This window comes from Vicugna pacos, chromosome 12 (genome assembly GCF_048564905.1).
Source record: "Vicugna pacos chromosome 12, VicPac4, whole genome shotgun sequence".
Classification (NCBI taxonomy): Eukaryota; Metazoa; Chordata; class Mammalia; order Artiodactyla; family Camelidae; genus Vicugna; species Vicugna pacos.
Genome location: NC_132998.1, coordinates 26,124,121 through 26,144,974, shown reverse-complemented (window position 1 = coordinate 26,144,974; position 20,854 = coordinate 26,124,121). Strand labels below are relative to the sequence as shown.

The following is a 20,854-nucleotide window of genomic DNA, read 5'->3' as shown; positions in this document are numbered from 1 at the left end:
AATGAATCAATTGTCCCTGCCCCTTAATAAGTGCTTTACAAGTGATCTCCGTCATAAAAATGGCCTCACCAAGGGAGGTGGGACCTCCAGTATTTCCCAGGGGTGTTTTTAAGCAGGGATGATATCAAAATATTTAACACCCCATTGCAGCCCAGATGACAACCAGTTGTGAATAGCAACCTGTGAACAGGCTGAATATTGGCTCCCCTACTTCAGGACTGAGTTACCCGAATATCTCTACCACAGCCTGAATACCCTCATTCACAAAGTCGATGAAGCATTTCCCAAACTCTCTGGCCTCAGACCCCTTCTGTAATGAATGATATCAAGATACAAATGAGGATTTTTTAAAGCTAAAATATATATTATATATATACTATATGCCTGGAACTATTCTTAGCATATTATAAGGATAACTCATTTAATCCTCACAAGCAATCTTTGAAGGAGGTACTGTTCTTATTCCCCATTTAACAGATGAGGAGACCAAGGCACAGAGAGGGTGACTCACTTGCCCAAAGTCACACAGCTGGTAAGTGGCAGAGCTGGGATTGAACCCAGGCAGTCTAGCGCCAGCACCAGCCTCTTATCCCTTTGCCCCAGAAGAGGCTTTGCAGAACTCTGGGGTCCCTCCAAGACAGTGGAGACTGTGAAGTCTAAAGGAAATAGGCCTCTGAACCAAAAGGGCAGCATGGGTTCTCTTGCCAAGTTTGGCCAACAAGCTACCAAAAGTGGAGAGTGGGGAGCATGGAGCAGCCTTCTCCAGACAGCAGGAGTGGCCCCACAGCAGAAAACACACCCTTCTGCTTTCTGAGCCTTGCAGCACCTGGCCTGGGGTCCACAGCTAGTGGCGTTAGAAGTTCTCACTAGCCCCAGAGTCTCTGGGGCCCCTAGGGTTGGATTTATGCTTGCTATCAAGCCCCACTGAGACCAAAATGGGAGCAGGTGTGCCAGCCCTTTGGGTAATGAGTCTCAGCGATTGAACAAAGAGCAAAACCTGCTGGAAACATTTCAAAACCAAACTCTCCCTGCCCCTCACCCCTCAACCCCCACCCCCGACTCCATAACTTGAAAAGAAATAAGTAAGGCCTGAAATTACCTGAGAAACTACCTTAATGAAAAACATTGCTCAGTCTGTTCCCAGGGTGTTCTAATTGGTTTTTGGTTTGGTTTTTTTTTTTTCCCTTCTTTAGGCTATAGTGGGGATTCCAGAAATTACTAAGACATCCTATATATTAAGGATATTTCATCTACAGAGGTTTTAAGTAAACTTTATTTTGAAGTATGACATACATCAGAAAAGTGCCCAGATCATAACTATAGAGCCTAATGAATTTTCACAAGGTAAACTTACCTATGTGATCAGTACCCAGACTGAGAGACAGAGCATTGCTAGTACCCCAGCAGTTCCCTTAAGCCCCACTCAGCCACTACCCACCAAAGGGCAGCCAACAGCTCTGACAGCAGCAGCTGTAGGTAGAGAGGAAGGGAGGGGCCTTTGCCAGGAGATGTGGACTAGAGCTACTCCCAGTCAGCTGTACTGATCCTGGAGAATAGGGGAAGCCTGGGGCAGGGTAAGGGCAGCTCCTTGTCCGAAGGGGACAGTCTCTGAAAAACGGTGCGTTCCAGTCAGGTTTGCCCTTATGGTGGAATTAATGGCAGCCCCTACTGGTGAAATGTGGTATTACACATCATGTACAGGGTCCGCTGTGGGCGGTTGGCGGTTGGCCGGGGTCAGGGGTTTGAATCAGTGATCAATTTCCCATGGTTGCAGTGTGAAGTCAAGCATTCCCCAAGCCTGGTGATATTCCTGTGGTCAAAAGACCGTAAAGAGATGGTGGTATAGAAACTCAGAGAGTTGACAAAGTGCTGCAAAGCTCTGCCCTCAGAAAGTGCCCTATTGGAGGACAGTAGTGGCCTTACATCACCTAACTGGCCAGCATTGTTCTTTCTCCCTCTACAAATGGATTCCTGTTCAAATCGTGTCTGCTGTTCTGTGTGAATGAATACCTGGTTGTATCAGAGTAATGGATAAGAATATAGAAGTCCCATAAATAAATTCACTTTATGGTCAACACACAGCAATACAGCTGTCCTGTAAAGTGAAGTGATGCCTTCTCCCCGTCCTTGACTCATGGTCAGTCATACATTACTTGAAAACTACTTGCAGATGTGCTTTTTTGCCCCTACTTCTAAATTTTACCTTTAAAAGAATTCAGTGTCTCTAGATTTCTCCAGGAGTAGAACAATACAGTTTTGTTGTTGTCGTTGTTTATAGAGGTAGTGGGATTGAACTCAGGACCTCGTACATGCTAAACACACACTCTACCAGTGAGCTATATGTCCCACCCCTCTACAGTCATTTTTTAAAATACATCTGTTTAAAGAGAGCTCCTGACCCATCTCTCCCACATATAATTCTTCTGGGCATTTATTCATTCTGTTGTCATGAGTACCCACTATGCTGTCCTGGTGATGGGATGTTCTTTATCCTCCAGGAGCTTACTGTGTCCAGGGGAGGGTCAGACACACAGTAAGCAAGGAAAATAAATCTGCGAAAGAGACTTAAAGCATGATAAATACTTCAAAAAGAAATGAACTTGAACAATGGGAGGTGGGGCAGGCAAGATCTAATGTAGACAGAATGGTAAGAAAGGTCTCCTAGAGGAGGTAGTATCTGAACAACCAGGTAAGTGAGGAAAACCTCCAGCCACACAGAGGTCTGGAACAAAAGCATTCCAAGTGGGAGAAGTGCAGGAGCTAAAAGCTCTTGGTGGGAACATGTTGATGTGCTGGGACAGCAGGAGGAAGGTGATGTGATGGAAGCAGTGGGACACAAGAGAAAGTGTAGGAGATGAAATCAGATTGCATGGGGTCTTTCTCCATGGTGGAAAGTTGGGGTTTCCCTCCATGTGCACTGAATGCAACACCACAGGAGGTTTTAGACAAGAGTGAGACATGAGCTATGTGGGGGGGGGGGTTACCTTTTATGGTTTATAAACTTTCTTAGGGTTTTTTTCCCCACTTTTTTTAACTGAGGTATTTGAGTTTTTTTAATTACATTTATTTTGAGGCAATTGTAGAGTCTCATGAAGTTGTAAGAAAAAAATAGAGATACTTTGTTTCCTACATATCTTATAAAATGATAGTTAAATATCACAACCAAGATATTGACATGATGCAGTCAACATGCAGAAAATTTCCATCACCATAAAAATCCCTCCTTTTATAGCCACACCCATATCCCTTCTGCCCCTACCCCCTTCCCCAGTAACCTCTCATCTGGTCTCCATTTCTCTAATTTTGTCATTTCAAGAATGTGATTTAAGTGGAATAACACAGTATGTAACTTTTTAGGATTGAAATCTCTGATTCAGCATAGTTCTCTGAAGATTCCTCCAGGTCTGTGCATGTGTTTATAGTTTGTCTCTTTTCATTGCTAAGTAGTACTCTGTGAAATGGACTGATCAGTAGTTTATTACCCAGTCACCCACTGAAGGACATCTTCTGAGTTGTTTCCATTTCTGAGCTATTACAAATAAAGCTGTTATAAACATTCCTGCACAGGTTTTCGATGTGACCATGAGTCTTCATTTCTCCGGAATAAATGCCCAGGAGTGCAATTGCTGGGTTGTATGGTAGTTGCATGTTTAGTTTTAAAGAAACTGCTAAACTGTTTTTGAGAGTGGCTGTCCTATTTTACATCCCCACCAGCAAAAGTGTGAGTAATCCAGTTTCTCCACATCCTTACTGTTTGGTGCTATTGCTATTTTTTATCGTAGCCATTCTGATCAATGTGTAAGTGGTATCTTATCTTACTGTGCTTTGAATTTGCATTTCCCTAAATGGCTAATGATGTTGAACATATTTTCATGTGCTTATTTGCCATCTGTATATCCTCTTCAGTGAAATGTCTTTGTATCTTTTGCCCAGGACCTAATTAAATTGTTGTTTTTTCACTGTTGGATTTTTAGAGTTCTTTGTATATTCTAGGTACCAAGTCTTTTGTCAAATACATGGTTTGCAAATACTTTGTCCCACTCTGTAGCTTGTCTTTTTATCCTCTTAACAGTCTCTTTCACAGAGCTTTTAATTTTGAGGAAGTCATATTTATCAGTTTTTCCTGCTTTTGGAGATTTTGCTTTTGGTGTCAAGTATAAGAATGCTTTGCCTAGCCCTAAATTATTAAGATTTCTCCTGCATTTTTTTCTAGAAGTTTTATAGTTCTATGTTTTACACTTAAGTCTGTGATTCATTTTCATTTTGAGTTAATTTTTGTATGAGGTATGGAATTTAGATAAAAATTGTTTTGTTTTTGGTTTGGGTTTGGGGTTTTTTTGGTTTGGGGAGTTTTTGCCAGTGGATGTTTGACTGCTCCATCACCATTTACTGAGAAGACTCTCCTTCGTCAAATTATTTTTGCACCTTTGTCAAGTCGGTTAGGTATGTTTGTGTGGGTCTGTTCTGGATTTTCCATTCTGTTCCGTTGATCTATGTGTCTGTCCCTCCACCATTACCACAGTCTTGATTACTATAGCTATAAAATAACTCTTAAAATTGGGTAGGTTGGTCCCTCCCATTTTATTCTTCTTTTACAAAGTTTATTTAGCTATGTTAGTTCTTTGTCTTTCCATATAAATTTTAGAAAAAATTTGCCATATCAACAACAATAACAAAAATCTCGCTGAGATTTTGATAGGAATTGTGTTAAATCTCTTTATCAATTTAGGGAGAATTGACATCTTTACTAAGTCTTTAAGTCCACAAACATGGTATGTCTCGCAGTGTATTTAGATCTTCCTTGATTTCTTGCATCAGTATTGTGAGTTTTCAGGATACAAGTCCTAGACATGTTTCGTTGGATTTACACATGAGTGTTTCTTTTTTTAGCAATTGTAAATGATACTATGTTTTTAATTTGTTGTCCATGTGTTCATTGCTAGCATATAGAAATATAATTGATTTTTGTTGTTTTGTTGTTTATCTTGTATCCTGTGACCTTGCTGAATTCATCTATTAGTTCCAGGAGTTTTTTGTAGATTGATTTGGATTTTCTTCTTAGATAAGCATGTCATCTGCATGTAGAAATGGTTTTATTTCTTCCTTTTCAATCTGGGCTTGGGGATTTCCTTGAAGGGAGTTTTTTTTTTTTTCATTACAAATTCATTTAATTGTTATAGACTTATTCAAATTATCGACTTAATATTAAGTAAGTTGGGGTACTTTGTGTTTTTCAGGAAATTGGTTTATTTCATCTATGTTGTCAGATTTACGTGTGTAGGATTGTTCATCATATTCCCTTATTATCCTTCTGGTGTCTACAGAGTCTGTAGTGATAATCCCTGTTTTTAACAAAATCCTGATTTTGTTAATTTATGTCTTTACTACTCTCATTTTAAATTTCATTGATTGCTGCTCTTATCTTTACTATTTGCTTGCTTTGGGTTTATTTTGCTTTTCTTTTTCCAGGTTTTTTTTTCTTTTTTTCCTTTATTTTTTGGGAGGGGGTGGTAATTAGGTTTGTATGTTTGTTTAAATGGAGGTACTAGAGATTGAACCCAGGACCTTGTGCATGCTAGGCATGCACTCTGCTAATGAGCTATACCCTCCCCTTTCCAGGTTCCTTAGGTAAAAGCTTAGATTATTAATTTAAGACTTTTCCTCTTTTCTTACATACACATTTGATGCTATACATATATTTTCTCAGCTTTACTCTGGCTGTATACCACAGATTTTGATATGTTTTCTTCTCATTTTCATTCAGTTCAGTGTATTTTTTATTTCCCTTGGAACTTCCTTTTTGACTTATGAATTATTTAGAAATATGTTGTTTAGTTTCCAAGTGTTTGGAGATTTTCCTGTTATTCTTCTCTTATTGATTTCTAGTTTGATTCCATTGTGGTCAGAGAACACATTCTATATTACTTCAATCCATTTAAAATTTTGAGTTTGGTTTTATGGCTCAGGATATGGTGTATCTTGGTATATGTTTCATGGGTATTAAAAATACTGTTCTGCTGTAGGTGAGTGGAGTGTTCCATAACTGTCAGTAAGATGCTTTTTGGTTGATGGTATTGTTGAGTTTTTCCGCATCCTACAGGTTTTCTGTCTAGTTATTCTATCAGTTGAGAGAGGGGTATTAAAATCATTATATAATGTCCCTCTCTGCTTCTGCTAATTTTCTTTGCTCTGAAGTTTACTTTATCTAATATTAATATAGCCACTCCTGCTTTCCTTTGATTAGTGTTCATGTGATACATTTTTTTCCATTCTTTACTCTCCACTTGCCTATTTCTCTAGATTTGAAGTGAGCTTCTTGTAAAAAGCATATAGTTGGGCTTTTCATCTACTCTGCCAGTCTCTGTCTTTTAATTGGTGTATCAAGACCATTAATATTTTATTCAATTAGGACTTAAGCCTACCATCTTATTTTTTGTTTTGTTTGGTCCCTCTGCCTTTTGTTTTTCTCTTTTCTTTTCCTTCCTGTGAGCTTCTTGAACATTTTTAAAATTCCGTTTTTATTTGTCTGTAGTGTTTCTGAGTGTATCTCTTCGTACAGTTTTTTTAGTGGTTGCTTGCAGTATTATATAACATATATATAAACCATCACAGTCTACTGGTATCATTGTTTCGCCAGTTCAAGTGAAGTATAAAAACCTTACTTCCCTTTATGTCCCCTTACCCTCCCCAACTTATGACATAATTATCTTGAAATATTTAATCTACACATATATTTAGAACCACATCAGACACTTATCATTTCTGCACCAACCACAATTAGAAAACTCGAGGAGAAAGATAACCTATTATGTTTACCCATATTTTTGCTTACCATGTTCTTTCTTCCTGATATCCCAAGAGTCCTTCTATCCTTTCCTTTCTGTTTAGAGAACTTTCTTCAGCTCTTCTTTTAGAATAGGTCTTCTGGTGACAAATTCTCCTAGTTTTCCTTCATCTCATAATGTCTGAGTCCCCTTTCATGCTTAAAGGATATTTTTCACTGGTTTCTATGTGCTTGATATTCTTCTTTAAATCAACTTATCTTCCCTTAAATGTATTTAGAAAGGAAACATTATATTACTACCATAATTCAAAAACCCTCATCACTTGCTGTGACTAGAAGGTTCATATCAAAACACATGGATAACTACTTAAAGACATTTAATTTTATTGTCTGTTCAGTTTCATCTTATGCACAACTCTAGATCAGGGAATGTGTGAGAGACCTAGGGCTGCATGCATGGAGTCTTCTGAGGGTGAGGACCCTTCCCACCTCCACCTGTACCGGGTGTGCAACAGCACAGAGAGACTCACTGCTTGCAGGTCAGCCTAGCACATCCCAAGGGAGAGGCCTCTATAGGGAGAAATCACTGTTGATGGTGGACTGCCAGTGTCTCCAGAAAGTAACAGTAATTCCACATTCTCTTGATTCTGGTGGGTTAAAAAAATGGTCAGATCTCAGCACTTCCCTTTGATTCAACTTAATGGTGTACTGGTACCATCTTTAGCTCTCATAGCAACCTCACCAAGCAGGCATTTTTTAAATCCACTTTGGAAGAGATCACCAAAGCTCAGAGAGGGTGAGTAACTTTCCGAAGGTCACAGAGCTAGTGAATGAGGAGCCAGGACTGGGACCCAGCCCCATTTGGCCTCCTTGTCCCTGTTTTAACCACTGCAAAGAACCCCTACCCAAGCCACCTGAAAATGGACTTTGGGATCAATCCTAGCACTCCTTTGTGAAGAAAAGAAAGTGTTTCAGTATCTTTTTAGGAGAGGAGTGAGGGGTCAGAGGAGGAAGGGAAAGAGATCAGCCCTGAAACCACAGGAGTCCCTCTCAGGAGGGTCTCCCGGTAACTGTGGTGTTAGGAACTTCACTTCACTCCCGTTTAGTTCTATGGAGCTGCACAGTTCTGAGTCCCAAGGTCCCGAGTTCATCCTACAGGAATACATACTCAGCATTTTCCATGAAAGACCTGAACGTACCCAGTGGCATGCCAGTACCAACTGCTAACCTGCTGCTGTGTACTTGGGCCTGGCCAGGCCCGCCCCTCCCAGTCCAGGCCTCCCTCTCCGGGCTGCCCCACCTCCCAGGTCAGAGCCGACCTAAGAGCACCAAGCTGAAACGTGCCGCTCAGAGGTGAGTGTGGGCATCTGACTCAGTTCAAGGACACAGTGCAGAGTCTTCTCCTGGGGCCCTGGTCTCTGAAAGAGAAGTGGACAGGAAGCCTTGGAAATGACAGCATCTTTGGTGCTGGTGTCCGTCTCATCACCATCTTCCTTCACAGCTGCCAACACTCAGGGCCTTGCCAGTGCCTGGCAGTTAGCAGATGCTCAATAAATATTTGAAGAAAGAATTCATGAATGGGTGGCGGCATAGCTTAGCGCGTGGGGAAAAGTTTACATTTGTGAACCTTTTTTTTTTCAAATGGACATATTGAGGATTGAACCCAAGACCTTGTGCCTGCAAAGCATGCACTCTACCGCTGAGCTATACTCTCCCCCATGAACCTTTGAGGGATGAATTAATCAAGCCCAGGGAACTGTTGATGTCCACTTTAACCCTCAACCCTTCCTCTTTCACTTTCTCTCCTGAACTTCTAGTGCTTTCATCATACTTATTCTGTCTCCTATTTAGGCAGACTTTTATTTAATAATAGACTTCATTTTTTGGAATGACTTTAGATTTACAGAAAAATTGAGAAGATAGCACAGAGAGTTCCCATACAACCCCTCACCTGCTTTCCTCCATTAACATCTTATGTTAGTGTGGGATGTTTGTTATAATTAGTGAACCAACATTGATCCATTATTGTTAGCTAAATTCCACACTTTATTCCTACTTCCTCAGTTTGTATCTACTGTCTTTTTCCGCTCCAGGATTGCGTTCAGGACAGCACGTTATATTTAGTTGTCATGCCTCTTTAGGCTTCTCTTGGCTAATAGTTTCTCAGACTTCCCTTGTTTTTGATGCCCTTGACATTTCTTGAGGAGTACTGGTCAAATATTTTACAGGACGTCCCTCTAGTGGAATATGCAACATTTGTCTCATGATTTAGACTGAAGTCGTGGGTTTGGGGAGGAAGATCATAGAAGTAAAGTACCATTCTCATCATATCAAGGGTTCATACTATCAGTATGAATGATCACTGGTGACGATGACCTTGGTCACATGACTGAGGTACTGTTCGCCAAGTTTCTCCATCACAACCTTACTCTTTTCCACCTCCCACACTTTCCAGACTGCTCTTTGGAATCGATTTGTGATATGCATCCCTCACTTTGGAGTAGGGAGTTATGCTCCTCCCAGATAGTTCCTAAGTATTTAGGGACTGAACATTTGAACAGACGTTGCCAGCCCTTATCTTTCCCTTCTTAGGTTGAAGTTAGGACATATTGAAGTTAGGAAGCAAGGCCAAGCTGTGAGTTCCTAGAGAGACAGGATCTTGCTCTGTTGGCCCCAGTACAGCTCCTTTCATAGTGCAGGTCACCTCTTAAGATGCTTAGTAAATACCTGCTGAACTGAATTAAATAACTACCACCACCAAAAAAAAAAAAAGCCCCACAGAAGGGTCCACTGGTTGCTCAGACCTCTCTTAAGGATCACCAAGTCCAAGCAGTGGATCTTCATTCCTCCCTGCACCAAGGTGGTGAGGCAGGGTCTGACTCACCAGCAAGGCTCCAAAGACAAACCCAAGTGCAGACAGTGAGACCAGCGCCATTGGTCACGTGGTCTGCACATAGCGTCTCGTGGGTCACAGGTCTTGTCTTTCTTGTGATTTGCAATTACTTTTTGAGCATCCACAGTGTGTCTGGCGCTCTGGGGTCACAGTGATGATGAAATACTTGAAGCAAAATCTAGATGTAATATATTAGTTTCTATTGCTGCAGTAATAAAATGCTGTTTACTATCTCATGGTTTCCATGGGTCAGAAGTCCAGGCACAGTGTCTTGGCTAGGTTCTCTGCTTAGGGTCTCACAGGACCAAAATCAGGGCTGGGTTCCTTTCTAGAGACACTGGGGCAGAATCCGTTTGCAAGCTCGTTCAGGCTTGGGTAGAATTCAGTTCCTTGTGGTTGTAGAACTGGGTCCCATTTCCTTGCTGGGAGTCAGCTGGGGGTCACACTTTGCTCCTAGTGTCAGTGCCTGCATTCCCTCTCAAGTCACCAAGTGGATCCACTGCCTTCAAGCAACAGTGCATCAGGTCCTTCTCAGGTTCCAATCCCTCTGGCTTCCTCTTCTCCCCCATCCCTTCTGAATTCATCTTCCACCTCTAATTTTAAAGGCTCCTGTGATTACATTGGGCCTACCCGGATAATCCAAAGTAATCACCCTCTTTTAAGGTCATCTAGTTAGTGACCTTCATTACTCCCACCAAGTCCCTTTTGCCCTGAAAGAGAATCTACTCACAGGTTTGGTATCTCATGACATTGACAGTCCCAGGGATTAGAGCCTGCAATCTTCTAGGGACCATAATTCTGCCTACCACACAGGGCACCTCCAGCACTAGTATGCCTGGGAGTCACCTGTAGAGCGTGTTAATGTGGATTCTGATTCAGTGGGCCTAGGGTGAGAGTCTGCATTTCTTGCAAGCCCCCAGGAGATACTGCTGCCTCTGGTCAATGGAAGCACATTTGTGTGGCATGGCTTGAGACCAGAGGAAACAAATTTACAGCCCCTAGCCCAAGACAGAATTTCAGTACATGAAACTTGTGGTTCTCAAACCTAAGGGAGCATCAGTATCACCAGAAGACTTGGTAGAATATTGATTGCTGGGCCCCACCCCCATCGTTTCTGAGTCAGAAGATCTGGGACAGGGCCTGAGGGTGTGCATTTCTAACAAGCTCCCAGGGAATGCTGATGCCACTGTTCTGGGGACCACACTTTGAAAACCACTACCTGGAGCCATGAGACAGTCACTCACTCTGTGTGTTAAGTGAGAGGAGCTTGTAACACCTTTTGGTCATAAGGCAGCATCTTTGAAAGTGGAATCCCTTCTGTCCAATATGGTTACATCCCACTAGGCACCTCTATGGATCCTGTCTGAGGTAACATGGCGCCTTCTAGGATCTCATCCACTTTAATCAAAGGGTTGGATTTTCTTTTCCTCTGTTGAGCTGTCATCCTCTTTCAGGAACACAGTGAAGTAGATTCCAGAATAGCTTGAACTGCTGACATCAGTAGTAGTCCCAAACCTATCTTTTAAAATCGAAAATAACATTTATTGTTTTTATTACCAAATCAACACTTGTTTGTTGTAGAAACTATGGATTAAAAAGAAAAGAGAAAACATCATAATCCCACCCAGAGGTAGCTACTCTATTTTTCCAGATCTTTTGCTATACATATCTGTCAACTCAAATATATATGTAGGGTTTTATTTCCAAATAAAACAAACTGTGTTATAGCCTACTTTTCTTAATATATTTTAAATGCCTATCTATCTAACCACTGTTTTAGCCCCTCATTTCAACCGCCTTTACCCACTCAAAAGCATCCAAATGCTGTGAGTCCTGGCTGCCCTCCTGCACACCTGCAGTTGGAGGGAGATTAATGAACAGCGTGGGCCCCAACAGGAAAGGAGGAAAAAACGTGAAGGACGGAGGTCAATCAGAATCAGGCTCCCTGAGCAATTGGGGCAGCTGTAGTTTTGCATTGCAGAACTGTCCTCCCACACACACGCACACTTTTTTTTGGAGAAAGTGATTCAGCTGAGTACTCCTGGATCCGGAAATGCCTCAGCACCAGAATCAAATTCGGAAGAAAACCGAATCAGGAGCGTTTGTGTCTTTGTAATGAAGGGCACTGGCACAGGCCGAAAAGGGCTTCCTGCTGCTATTTTCAGGATAATTAGCTGCTTCTAGAATTTTGGAACATTAATAAAGGTGTGTTTGGGGTAAAAATTTATTTTCCACTCTATGAGTCACAAAATTTTTTTTCCAATGGATAGTGAAGAAGTGATTGAAGCAAGAGAGAAGGATTTAATTACACCTTAAACTTCCACCAATGAACCCACTAGAAAGAGACTGGACAAAAAGAGAAAGTAAATCCAGGGCCTGCTGGGCAAAGTGAACGTGTGATGTCCAGGGAATTGCTCTTGGAACCTGCAGTAAGGCTGTGGGTTCCTCTCACCTGGGGGTGGGGAGAGGGGTGGATCTGTTCTCACAAAATGGCTTGGATAAGGTCGTGCACAGCCCCCAGCAAGGTGAGCTGTTCTTTTTCCACAGAACGAAGTGATCAGCCAGCAACTGTGTGTCATCTTCACTCACTGCTATGGGCCCTACCCGATCCCCAAGCTCACAGAGATCAAACGGAAACAGACCTCGCGCCTGGGTAAGTGAGTGCTTCCCGGGCTCTGCCCTGCGTGCGCTTCACTGATGCTTTGTGACTTGAGGACAGGGAGGAAGCAAACACCATAAAAGAAGGTAGGAGTGTTGGGGGGCAAACAGGTGGATACATGAGTTAGGCAAGTGGAGATTAGGATATCACCTTTGTTATGTGATTACACTATTTGGAGAACATACCTTGGGGATGCGGACAAGGAGACTTGACGATACCTTGTCCCTCCAATTGATCCCCTTTCTCCCCTAGTCACAGACAGTGACAGACCTCCCAGGCCTCCCGAGCCCACGCACTTCCGGCAACCAGGTAGAGTCCCAAAGAAGCTGCTCTGTGCCTGTCTGCTCTTCCCAGTCTCACCTCTAAAAAGCCCCTCCTCCCTGAGATGGAACATGCAGGGGACAGTGACAGGCCAGAAGCGTCCCCCTAATGGAAGTCCTTATGCAGGGAACTGGGAGGAGAGACGAGCAAGTGTTACCCCCTCCCCACACCATGTACACACACACCACGCACACTCATGCTCATGAGGGCTCCGTACCTGAGTGAGGAGACTGAACACCCTAAAATCCCGTCGGAGTAGCAGTCATCACTTTTCACTCTGCTTGGACACTTGCATTGAACGGGCTCCAGCCAAGCCCCTGACCTACCCTCTCTCAAGTAATCCCTGGGCCACTGCAGGAGGCAGGCAGTGTCAACCTGAGTCACGGCTGCAGACAGGGAGGCTCTGCAGAGGCTGCAGCATGAGTTCAGCTGGAACTGGAGGTTGAACCCAGTTTCCCCCCAAGCCGTAACCCCATCATGCTCCAGTCCTGACTGCTGGGATTTTCCAGAAGAAAACGTTCCATCAGGCACTGATTTCATTCGGAGAATCCTGGGTCCACTTGTAACATGGTTGATCAGCCTGAAACAGAGCTCTTCTGTGGCAAGGGCCTGTCTTCTTGCTGCATGGGGAGTTATAAAATATTAAAGTTAAAGGATTCACTTTCCGATGAAGGTTGGGGACTGTCCTACTTCCTGTTTCGTTTTCCTATCAAGGCTGGGAAACATTGGAGAAATGGAAGCATCTGCAAAACTCTTATCCTTTAGCAAAACCCCTACTTTTGAGACAGACTAGCTAGTTTAAATTAGTGAAAAGCCTGAATTTATGAAACAGTTTTAAACTATTTTTATTCCTTTCATGAATAATGTGTTAATTTAAGTGCTACAACTTTTTTGCTAAAGTGAGAAATTTAGCAGAGTCAAAGGCTGGCTGGTTTTCTTTATGCCCATTCATGTGGGAAACCAGGATGTACTGTAAAATAGCAAGCAGTTATACCTTTAGAAAACAGATATTAACTACAATACTATCAGGGCAACAAATTATAAAGACTGATCAAATTAACAGATTTGGAGATTGAAGGTTTCATTCCCAAGACATGGCAATAATCTCTGACGTCTGGTGTCTTACAAGACATCCTTGTTAGAGTAAACATTTGCCAGGGCTGTTTCAATGATGCAGCATAAAATCTGCTTTCCTCCAGCTGTAGGAGAGGAGGGTACATTTTTTTCCACCTGAATTTGCTGAGATTTTTTGATCACCAATTAAAAGGGCCTGGTTTCCTGGCCAAGCACTGGAATTCTGAGTTAGCACCAAGAGAAGAAAGGCAGACCTGAGAGGCTCATAACTCACAATATGAAAGAAAAGGGGTATATTATAGTTATTAATAAGTGAAATAGAGAGCACAGAGTGCATCTTCAATACATTTCAAGCTGGGATAATGTAAAGATTGCCAAATAGTAGTTCTTTAGGGGCCTGCTTTAAAGGAAAGAGTGAGTAGTGGCAAAGATCCCAAACTGGCATCTCTGTAGGACCAGTCAGGTCATATAAATGAATGAAATGAGTTTGGTGTAATACAGTAGGGAGTGGTGGGGACTATGGCAAACTGGAGAGCATATGCCTGATTAAATTTTATAGTACATTGTCCTCTTTCCCTTCCAATGAATTATAGGAGAGAACAGTAAGAAGAGCTAAAGGTAGGAGATATTAGCCATTTAGGAAGTGATGGGGTTAGGGGGGTAAGTGCTACTTGGAAGTGGACAGTGGGAGTGAGAAAGCCTGCACAGAGGGAAGCAGGTTATCGAGAAGAGGGAGAAAATCACTCCAAACTGTTAATGGTCTTTAAAGCAAGTAGAGAAGTGAGTGTTAGTCAGCTCTGGGGCCTTCCCCTCTAGCCTGTTTTCCCTTTACCTGGATAGTCTTAGAAATTTGTTTTTTGTCTTTTTTTTTCATTTTTCAGTTTTATTAGGTAGAATTGTTACAGTTTGCACATATACAATGTCATATATTTTAATAAAAATTTTAAAGATAATGGGATTACAGGTGATTTGGACTTTTTATGCTTTTTGGATATGTTTTAGATTAAAACATTTTTAATGGGAATGGGTGAGGTGGGTCTGTGTACTGACAGAGAAATATGAGTTGAGGACCCCCAGGACCACCAGCTGGGGCGACACAGAGGCTGAGTGAGGACAGTCAGCCGGGAAGGCAAATTCTGGGTCAAAATTACAGCAGGGGCTGGACAAAATGGGGCCAGGCCAGGGATCTGACTTAGAAACCAAGTGGGGTGGAGCCAGGTAGGGGTAGGAGTGTTGCACAGGGTGTTGGTGGATTTTCCCAAGACGGAAGTGCTGAGCTGAGGACTGGCACCTCCTGTAGCCCCAGGAAAAATGGCTAAAATGGCAGGCAAATTGGAGGATCCTAGTGCTGAATGAACGACTCAGGCCCTTGAGTCAGAATGTCCAAGTGCACACCGTGCCTGCTCCAGCTGCACTAGTCTGACCGAGTCACTGTAACTTCTGGGCTTCAGTTTCCCCAGCTGCACACCTGACAGCGGTCCTGCTCTCCCAGGACTGAATGAGTTTACACATGTTAGTGCCAGCTTGCACAGTGCCTGGCGTGTTGTGAGTGCTCAGTGAGTACTAGAGGACTAGTTGTACAGCTTCTTTGTTAGTCTTGGAGATGAGGCCAGGCGAGCAGCTCATTTGCCTCTAACCCTGAGAGAAGGGCTTGGGTTTGGAATCACCTGGAACACAGCAGCAAGGAGGCAGCCCTTCAGAACCACCTCCATCAGGCAGGGAGGGCGTAGAGCTGGAGGAGGAGGAGCGAAGCGGGGATGTGTGACCCTCCTAGAGGCCCGATGGGTGGATGTTCACCTTCCACAACTGATAGCCATCTGAACTCAGGCCATGGGCGAGTCTTCTAAGGGGAGATGCTACATTTAATCACAAATAAGCTATGAAGATTCCCTATGAAAAATCGAATTTGAGTGATGCATTCCTTTGATTGATTCTGTCTCCTGTTTGGTCAGTGTCTCTCCACTATGTTATTGCCATGGCTTCCCTGTCAGCTCTTCTGGGCATTTTCCAAAAGAGGAATCCAAACCTCACCCTTCTCTCCACTAAAGCTGCCCTCTCTCCCTTTCCTGTTCCAGATCCTCATTTCCTTAACAATAAAGAAATGTCAGATGTTACCTTTCTGGTAGAAGGAAGACCATTTTATGCTCACAAAGTGCTGTTATTTACAGCCTCTCCAAGGTATGTGTCATCAATTTTGAAAGCACTGAATTATGAGGGTGGTTATTGCTCTTACTGTTCTCTGAAATTCAATTTTGGTGGTATCATCACAGAACTGGCAGATTATCTTCTCAAAATCAAAAACTGGAGAGTACAGGACATTTGTGCACCTGCGTTCAGGCAGCATGATTCTCAGAGACAAAAGATGGAAGTCATCAAGGAGTCCATCAGTGGAGGAATGGATAAAAAAAAAAATGGAGTGTTTTCAGCCCTAAAAAGGAAGGCAGTTCCAACATATGCTGCAACATAAATGAACCTGGGGACTTTATATGCAATGAAATACCCCTGTCACAAAAAGATAAATAATGCATGATTCCCATTTATATGAACCTAGAGTCATCGACTCTAGAAGGTGGTTGCAGGGCTGGAGGAGGGGGAATGAGAAGTTGTTGTTTAATGGGGACGGGGGAGTCCTAGAGACAGGTTGCACAATGATGTGAATATACTTCTCATAAACATTACACTTAAAAATGATTAAGACAGGAAATTTTATGTTACGTGTTTTCTAATCACAATTTGAAAAAAAAAGAGTACAGGGCAAACACTAGCATAATCAGCAGCTTTTGTGGGGCTTAGACAAGCCATCATTCCTCTGGACAGATGGAGTGTGTACCAGGCATGGAGCTTCGTGAGCAGAGCGTGGGTTGGAGTGTAGCTCCCTCAGCCAGGTGTCCTTGTGCACCCTGACAGCTCATACACTGCAGCCTTCAAAGTCCTACTCTCCAAATATCAGGGAACTTTGGTGTAAGCCACTTGAAATACACAGGTCCTGAACTTTATGTTTCCCTAACCTGGAGCTGACAACAGTATAATACCATCCCTGCGAGCTCTGCTATGGCCCTTCCTCCTCCCTTCTACTTGCATTGAGATGAAGTTGACCATTTAGAACCACATTATTCAAGGACCTGAACAGGAATAGACGAAGCTGGGCAGAGGAGTTATGCTGAAGTGAGCAGGAGGCAGACTGTAGAGGGTAGGGACTCTGGGATCCAGAAACAGAGCCCACTTCCAGCTTGCTTATGAATGTGTGTGGCCAACACTCCCTGGTTCCTAAAAGCATCCTAGCATCTCCAGTATCCCCCCAAAACCAAATACCCTGTGTCTGCTTTGCCACCACAAGAAAAATACGTTGTCCTTTCCATGGTTCTCATAGAAACCATAGAAAAACCATAGAAAAACCAGATCAATATAGTACCAATGTTAATTTCCTCGTTTCAGAAAGGTACCATGGCTGTGTAGATTGTTAACACTGGGGGAAGCTGGGGGAAGGGCATACTGGAACTCTTTGCACTATCTTTGCAATTCTTTTATAAATCTAAAATTATTTCAAACTTTAAGTATAATTTTTAAAAAGAGGCACATCTTGGCTTATTCCTAAATGTATTGAGTATCAGTATATTGCGCTGACTGGGTCTTTACCCACAAGGAGCTTGGCTTAGTCAGTGGCAGGAATATGCATCTAAAACCCTAGACAGAAGGTCACCTGTGGGGAGATCGTTAGGTAGTCAACAGATGTTGATTAGATACCTGTGATGCATCAGGTCCAGCCTGGTGCAGGCTCTGAGGATGCAGCAGAGACAGAAAGGCAGAAGTCCCCGTCCTCTTGGAGCAAAGGGTGTGTGGGAGGTGGGAAGAGGGAGTTGGTAAGCTCGGTGGACACCAGAGGAGCTTGAAGCCTGAGGTCAAGAAGGACTCCTTAAAGGAGGAAGCCTTTGTGATGGGCCCTGCAAGGTGGACAGGGTTTTAAAAGGCATTTGTTCTTCTCCAATCACCTGTTTGAGAAATAATTTAACAGTTCCAAAAGCTGTTTTTAACTTTAGAGTTTTAACTTTAAATTGGATTTGGTAAATTGGTATCATATCAGAGAAGGGGCATTAAATTAAGAAACTTATGGATATGTCATTGTGTTTCCAAGTGAGGGAGATACAAGATATTCCATGTTTCTGTCACCCGAGAGCTGAGTTTCTTGCAAGCTGTGGATGTGTTGGTGAGTCTTCTTAGCTCTTTTGCATTCTTGTTCAGGTTCAAAGCACTCCTCTCCAGCAAACCAACAAATGACAGCACCTGCATAGAGATTGGATACGTGAAGTACCCCATCTTCCAGGTGAGCCCCTGCTGTGGCCTGGAGCCCTACTGGTGGGTGCAGAGCACTGGTGGGTCCCACACTGGTGTGTGTCAGCCACTGCACTGAGTCATCCTCAGTCTCTGGCACTCTTGACCCTCGTCTTCACAGTGCCCCTCCCATTTACCATCCATTCATGCCCACAGCATTAATTGAGCACCTACTATGTACCTGACACTCTGCTGGGCCCTGGGAACACAGGGATAAAGGACATTCCTGTCCTGGAGACTCACAGCCTGGAGGAGATAACTCTGATCAATTTCGGTATAAAGTGGGGTGCATGTGAGAGAGGGGTGAACCAACATGCTATGGCAGCTCAGACTGGGGAGACTGAGGAGGGCCCTTAGATGGAGTGTTAGCTGAAATACTGAAGGTTGGGGAGAAGCTGGCCAACCATAGGGAAGCTTAAGGCTTAAGAAAGGGGTTAGAACATTCCAGGCAGAGAACAGCAGGTATGAAGTCCCCAAATGTGGTTGAACCCATGTGATCAGGAACCAGTGGACTTTAAGGAATCCAGTGTCATTTTAACATTGGTCTGAACCTCACGTACATAAATAGGAGAGGAAGGTTTGTCAAAGGCCAGATGATGTTAACATGTCTCCCTCTGTTTGGGGGAAGTTGATACCGTCCATGGATTCGGTTTGTGGGGCACCTCTGAGAGGGCACAGCAACTGTCTTACATTTTCCTCCTTCCTTCATGCCTGATTCATAAATCCTGCCCCACAATGACATTCTTGCAGCTGATAGAAATTCACACCCCAGCCAGCTTTGCAGCCCTATTTCTGGAGCTCCGAGTGTCATCTGGGCATGAAGTCTGGTGGGCTGCTTGCATCACAAGGTGGGTGGGCGATTGTTGGGAGATTTTGGTCCCTCCATGCTGTCCTCCCAGAGCCAATGTGGATGACCTGGGGATGGAAGTTAGAGAGGTCTGAACAGGACCTGTTCCCTCCAGTTCAGTTCTGGAAGGACAGCCTTAGGAAGAAAACACAAGTGGGGAAGACTCAGGCTGGCCCTCTAGAGACTCACGTTCCAGGAGGGTTGGTGAGACAACTCAGAGATAAGCCAGAGGCAAAGATGGCTATGACCAGGGTCATGGGACCGGGGTCCTGATCTGGGCTCTGAAGGACAGAGCTGCATTTCAGGATTTAAATGCTGCATTCCCCAGTTTAAAATCATTGTCCCTCATATGACCTTGAACAAATTGCCCAGCCTTTCTGAGCCTTAGTTTCCTCATCTGGTGAGTAGGAAAGAGAAAGTATTCCAGAGGAAGGAACAGCATAAACAAAGGCACAAAAATGGGAAGTTGAGGGAAAGTGATTATAGTCCATTTGGCTGTGTCTTAAGTTATATTAGAGACTGAAAAGATGCATTGGAACCATGTAGTATAAGCCAAGTGTGGCAAGCCAGATGATGGTTCTTCCTTCCACTATTGACCCTGGTCCCCCAGATCCTGCTGTTCAGAGGGCGGCCAGGAAGCCACCATGCCCCCACACTAAAGCCCTAAAACCCATTGAGGTACCTCTATTTCCACCATTAGAGATGCATTCCTTTGGTTATCCTTCAAAATAAAGAATCCTTCTCAAATAACCATGGGCAAGACTCTTCTCTGAGCCTCATTTTCCTCATTTTAAAAAGGTCATCATTATCATAATCATAAACTAAAAGTTAATCATTCCTGATCACATGAGTTCTTGCCAAGATTAGCAAGTAAGACAATATGAGGAAATGATTGACTTGGCAGTTTTTAAGTAGGTTGTTATTTTTCAATACCATAACTGATAAACCACCTCCCTCCTAAGCACAATACCCCAGGAAATTGGTTACTTTTGACTAAGCAATAGGGAAAGGCTGAAGAGGTTTCCAAGGACAAGGCCCACTGGGATAGAGGTAGCAGAGAGGAGGCTAGAACCCCAAGGTGGGCTGGGGAATCAGCACACCCCCAGACACCCAAGTGCCTATTTCCCTCTTTTCTCAGCCCCTCCCCACATTTTCTACTGAGAGCAAATTGGCCACAGCTCTGTCCACAATGGTGATGGCTTTGACTCGGAAAGTTTCCATGGAGCTGCTGTTGTACTTTAGGGTTAGGGGTGGGGAGGGCAGTGAAGAAACCTTTATGAGACTCCAACAATGAATGAGGCACTGAGCTTTGCTTGCATGTAGTTATCTGGATTATTCTTGCCACTTTCAGAGATGGAGAAACGGAGGGCCGGAGAACTTATCCTTGATGCTAGGCAGTGACAGACTCAGGATTTGAACCCAGTCTGTCTGGTGCCAAAGCCAAGGTACTTGGTTCTGGAACATCCATTCTAAAGCAGGAGAGTGATGAGGGCAGCTCTCGTTTCTTGTGCGCTATGTGTAAGGCTCAAACAGTGGTTCTCAGCCTCAGCTGCGCAGTGGAGTCAGCTGGGAGGCTTTGGAAATTCCCAATGTCCAGGCTATAAATCAGAATCTGGGCTGCGGCCCAGACATCAGTATTTTGAATTCTCTTCCCTCTGCCATCACCAGTGTGCAGCCTAGGTGGAGAACCAGTGCTCTAAGTTACTGCGGTTCTTGGACCTTGGTAGGCATTGGAATCTCTGGTGGACCTGGTGGTGGGGTAGAGGGAGTTGCTTGTTAAGACACAGAAAACTTGCTTAAAGTGCAGATCCTGGGCCCCACTCCCAGAGTTCCTAATTCTGTAGGCCTGGGGTGGGGCCCAAGAATTCATAGTTCTTACTGGAACCCAGGTGATGCTGATGCCGCTGGTCCAGGGACCCCACTCTGAGAACCATTGCCTGCATCATC

At 43.6% G+C, this 20,854-nt stretch overlaps 1 protein-coding gene across 3 annotated transcripts in view; it reads left to right on the top strand.

The window, feature by feature from the left end:
• ABTB3 (ankyrin repeat and BTB domain containing 3) overlaps positions 1-20,854 on the top strand; it is a 320,336-nt gene that overhangs the window by 285,269 nt on the left and 14,213 nt on the right. For all 3 annotated transcript variants that reach the window (XM_072973060.1, XM_072973059.1, XM_072973058.1), the window contains 3 exons: positions 12,225-12,330; positions 15,807-15,909; positions 17,971-18,052. In XM_072973060.1, the coding sequence (XP_072829161.1) occupies positions 12,225-12,330; positions 15,807-15,909; positions 17,971-18,052 (291 nt within the window). The remainder of the gene's footprint in view (positions 1-12,224; positions 12,331-15,806; positions 15,910-17,970; positions 18,053-20,854) is intronic.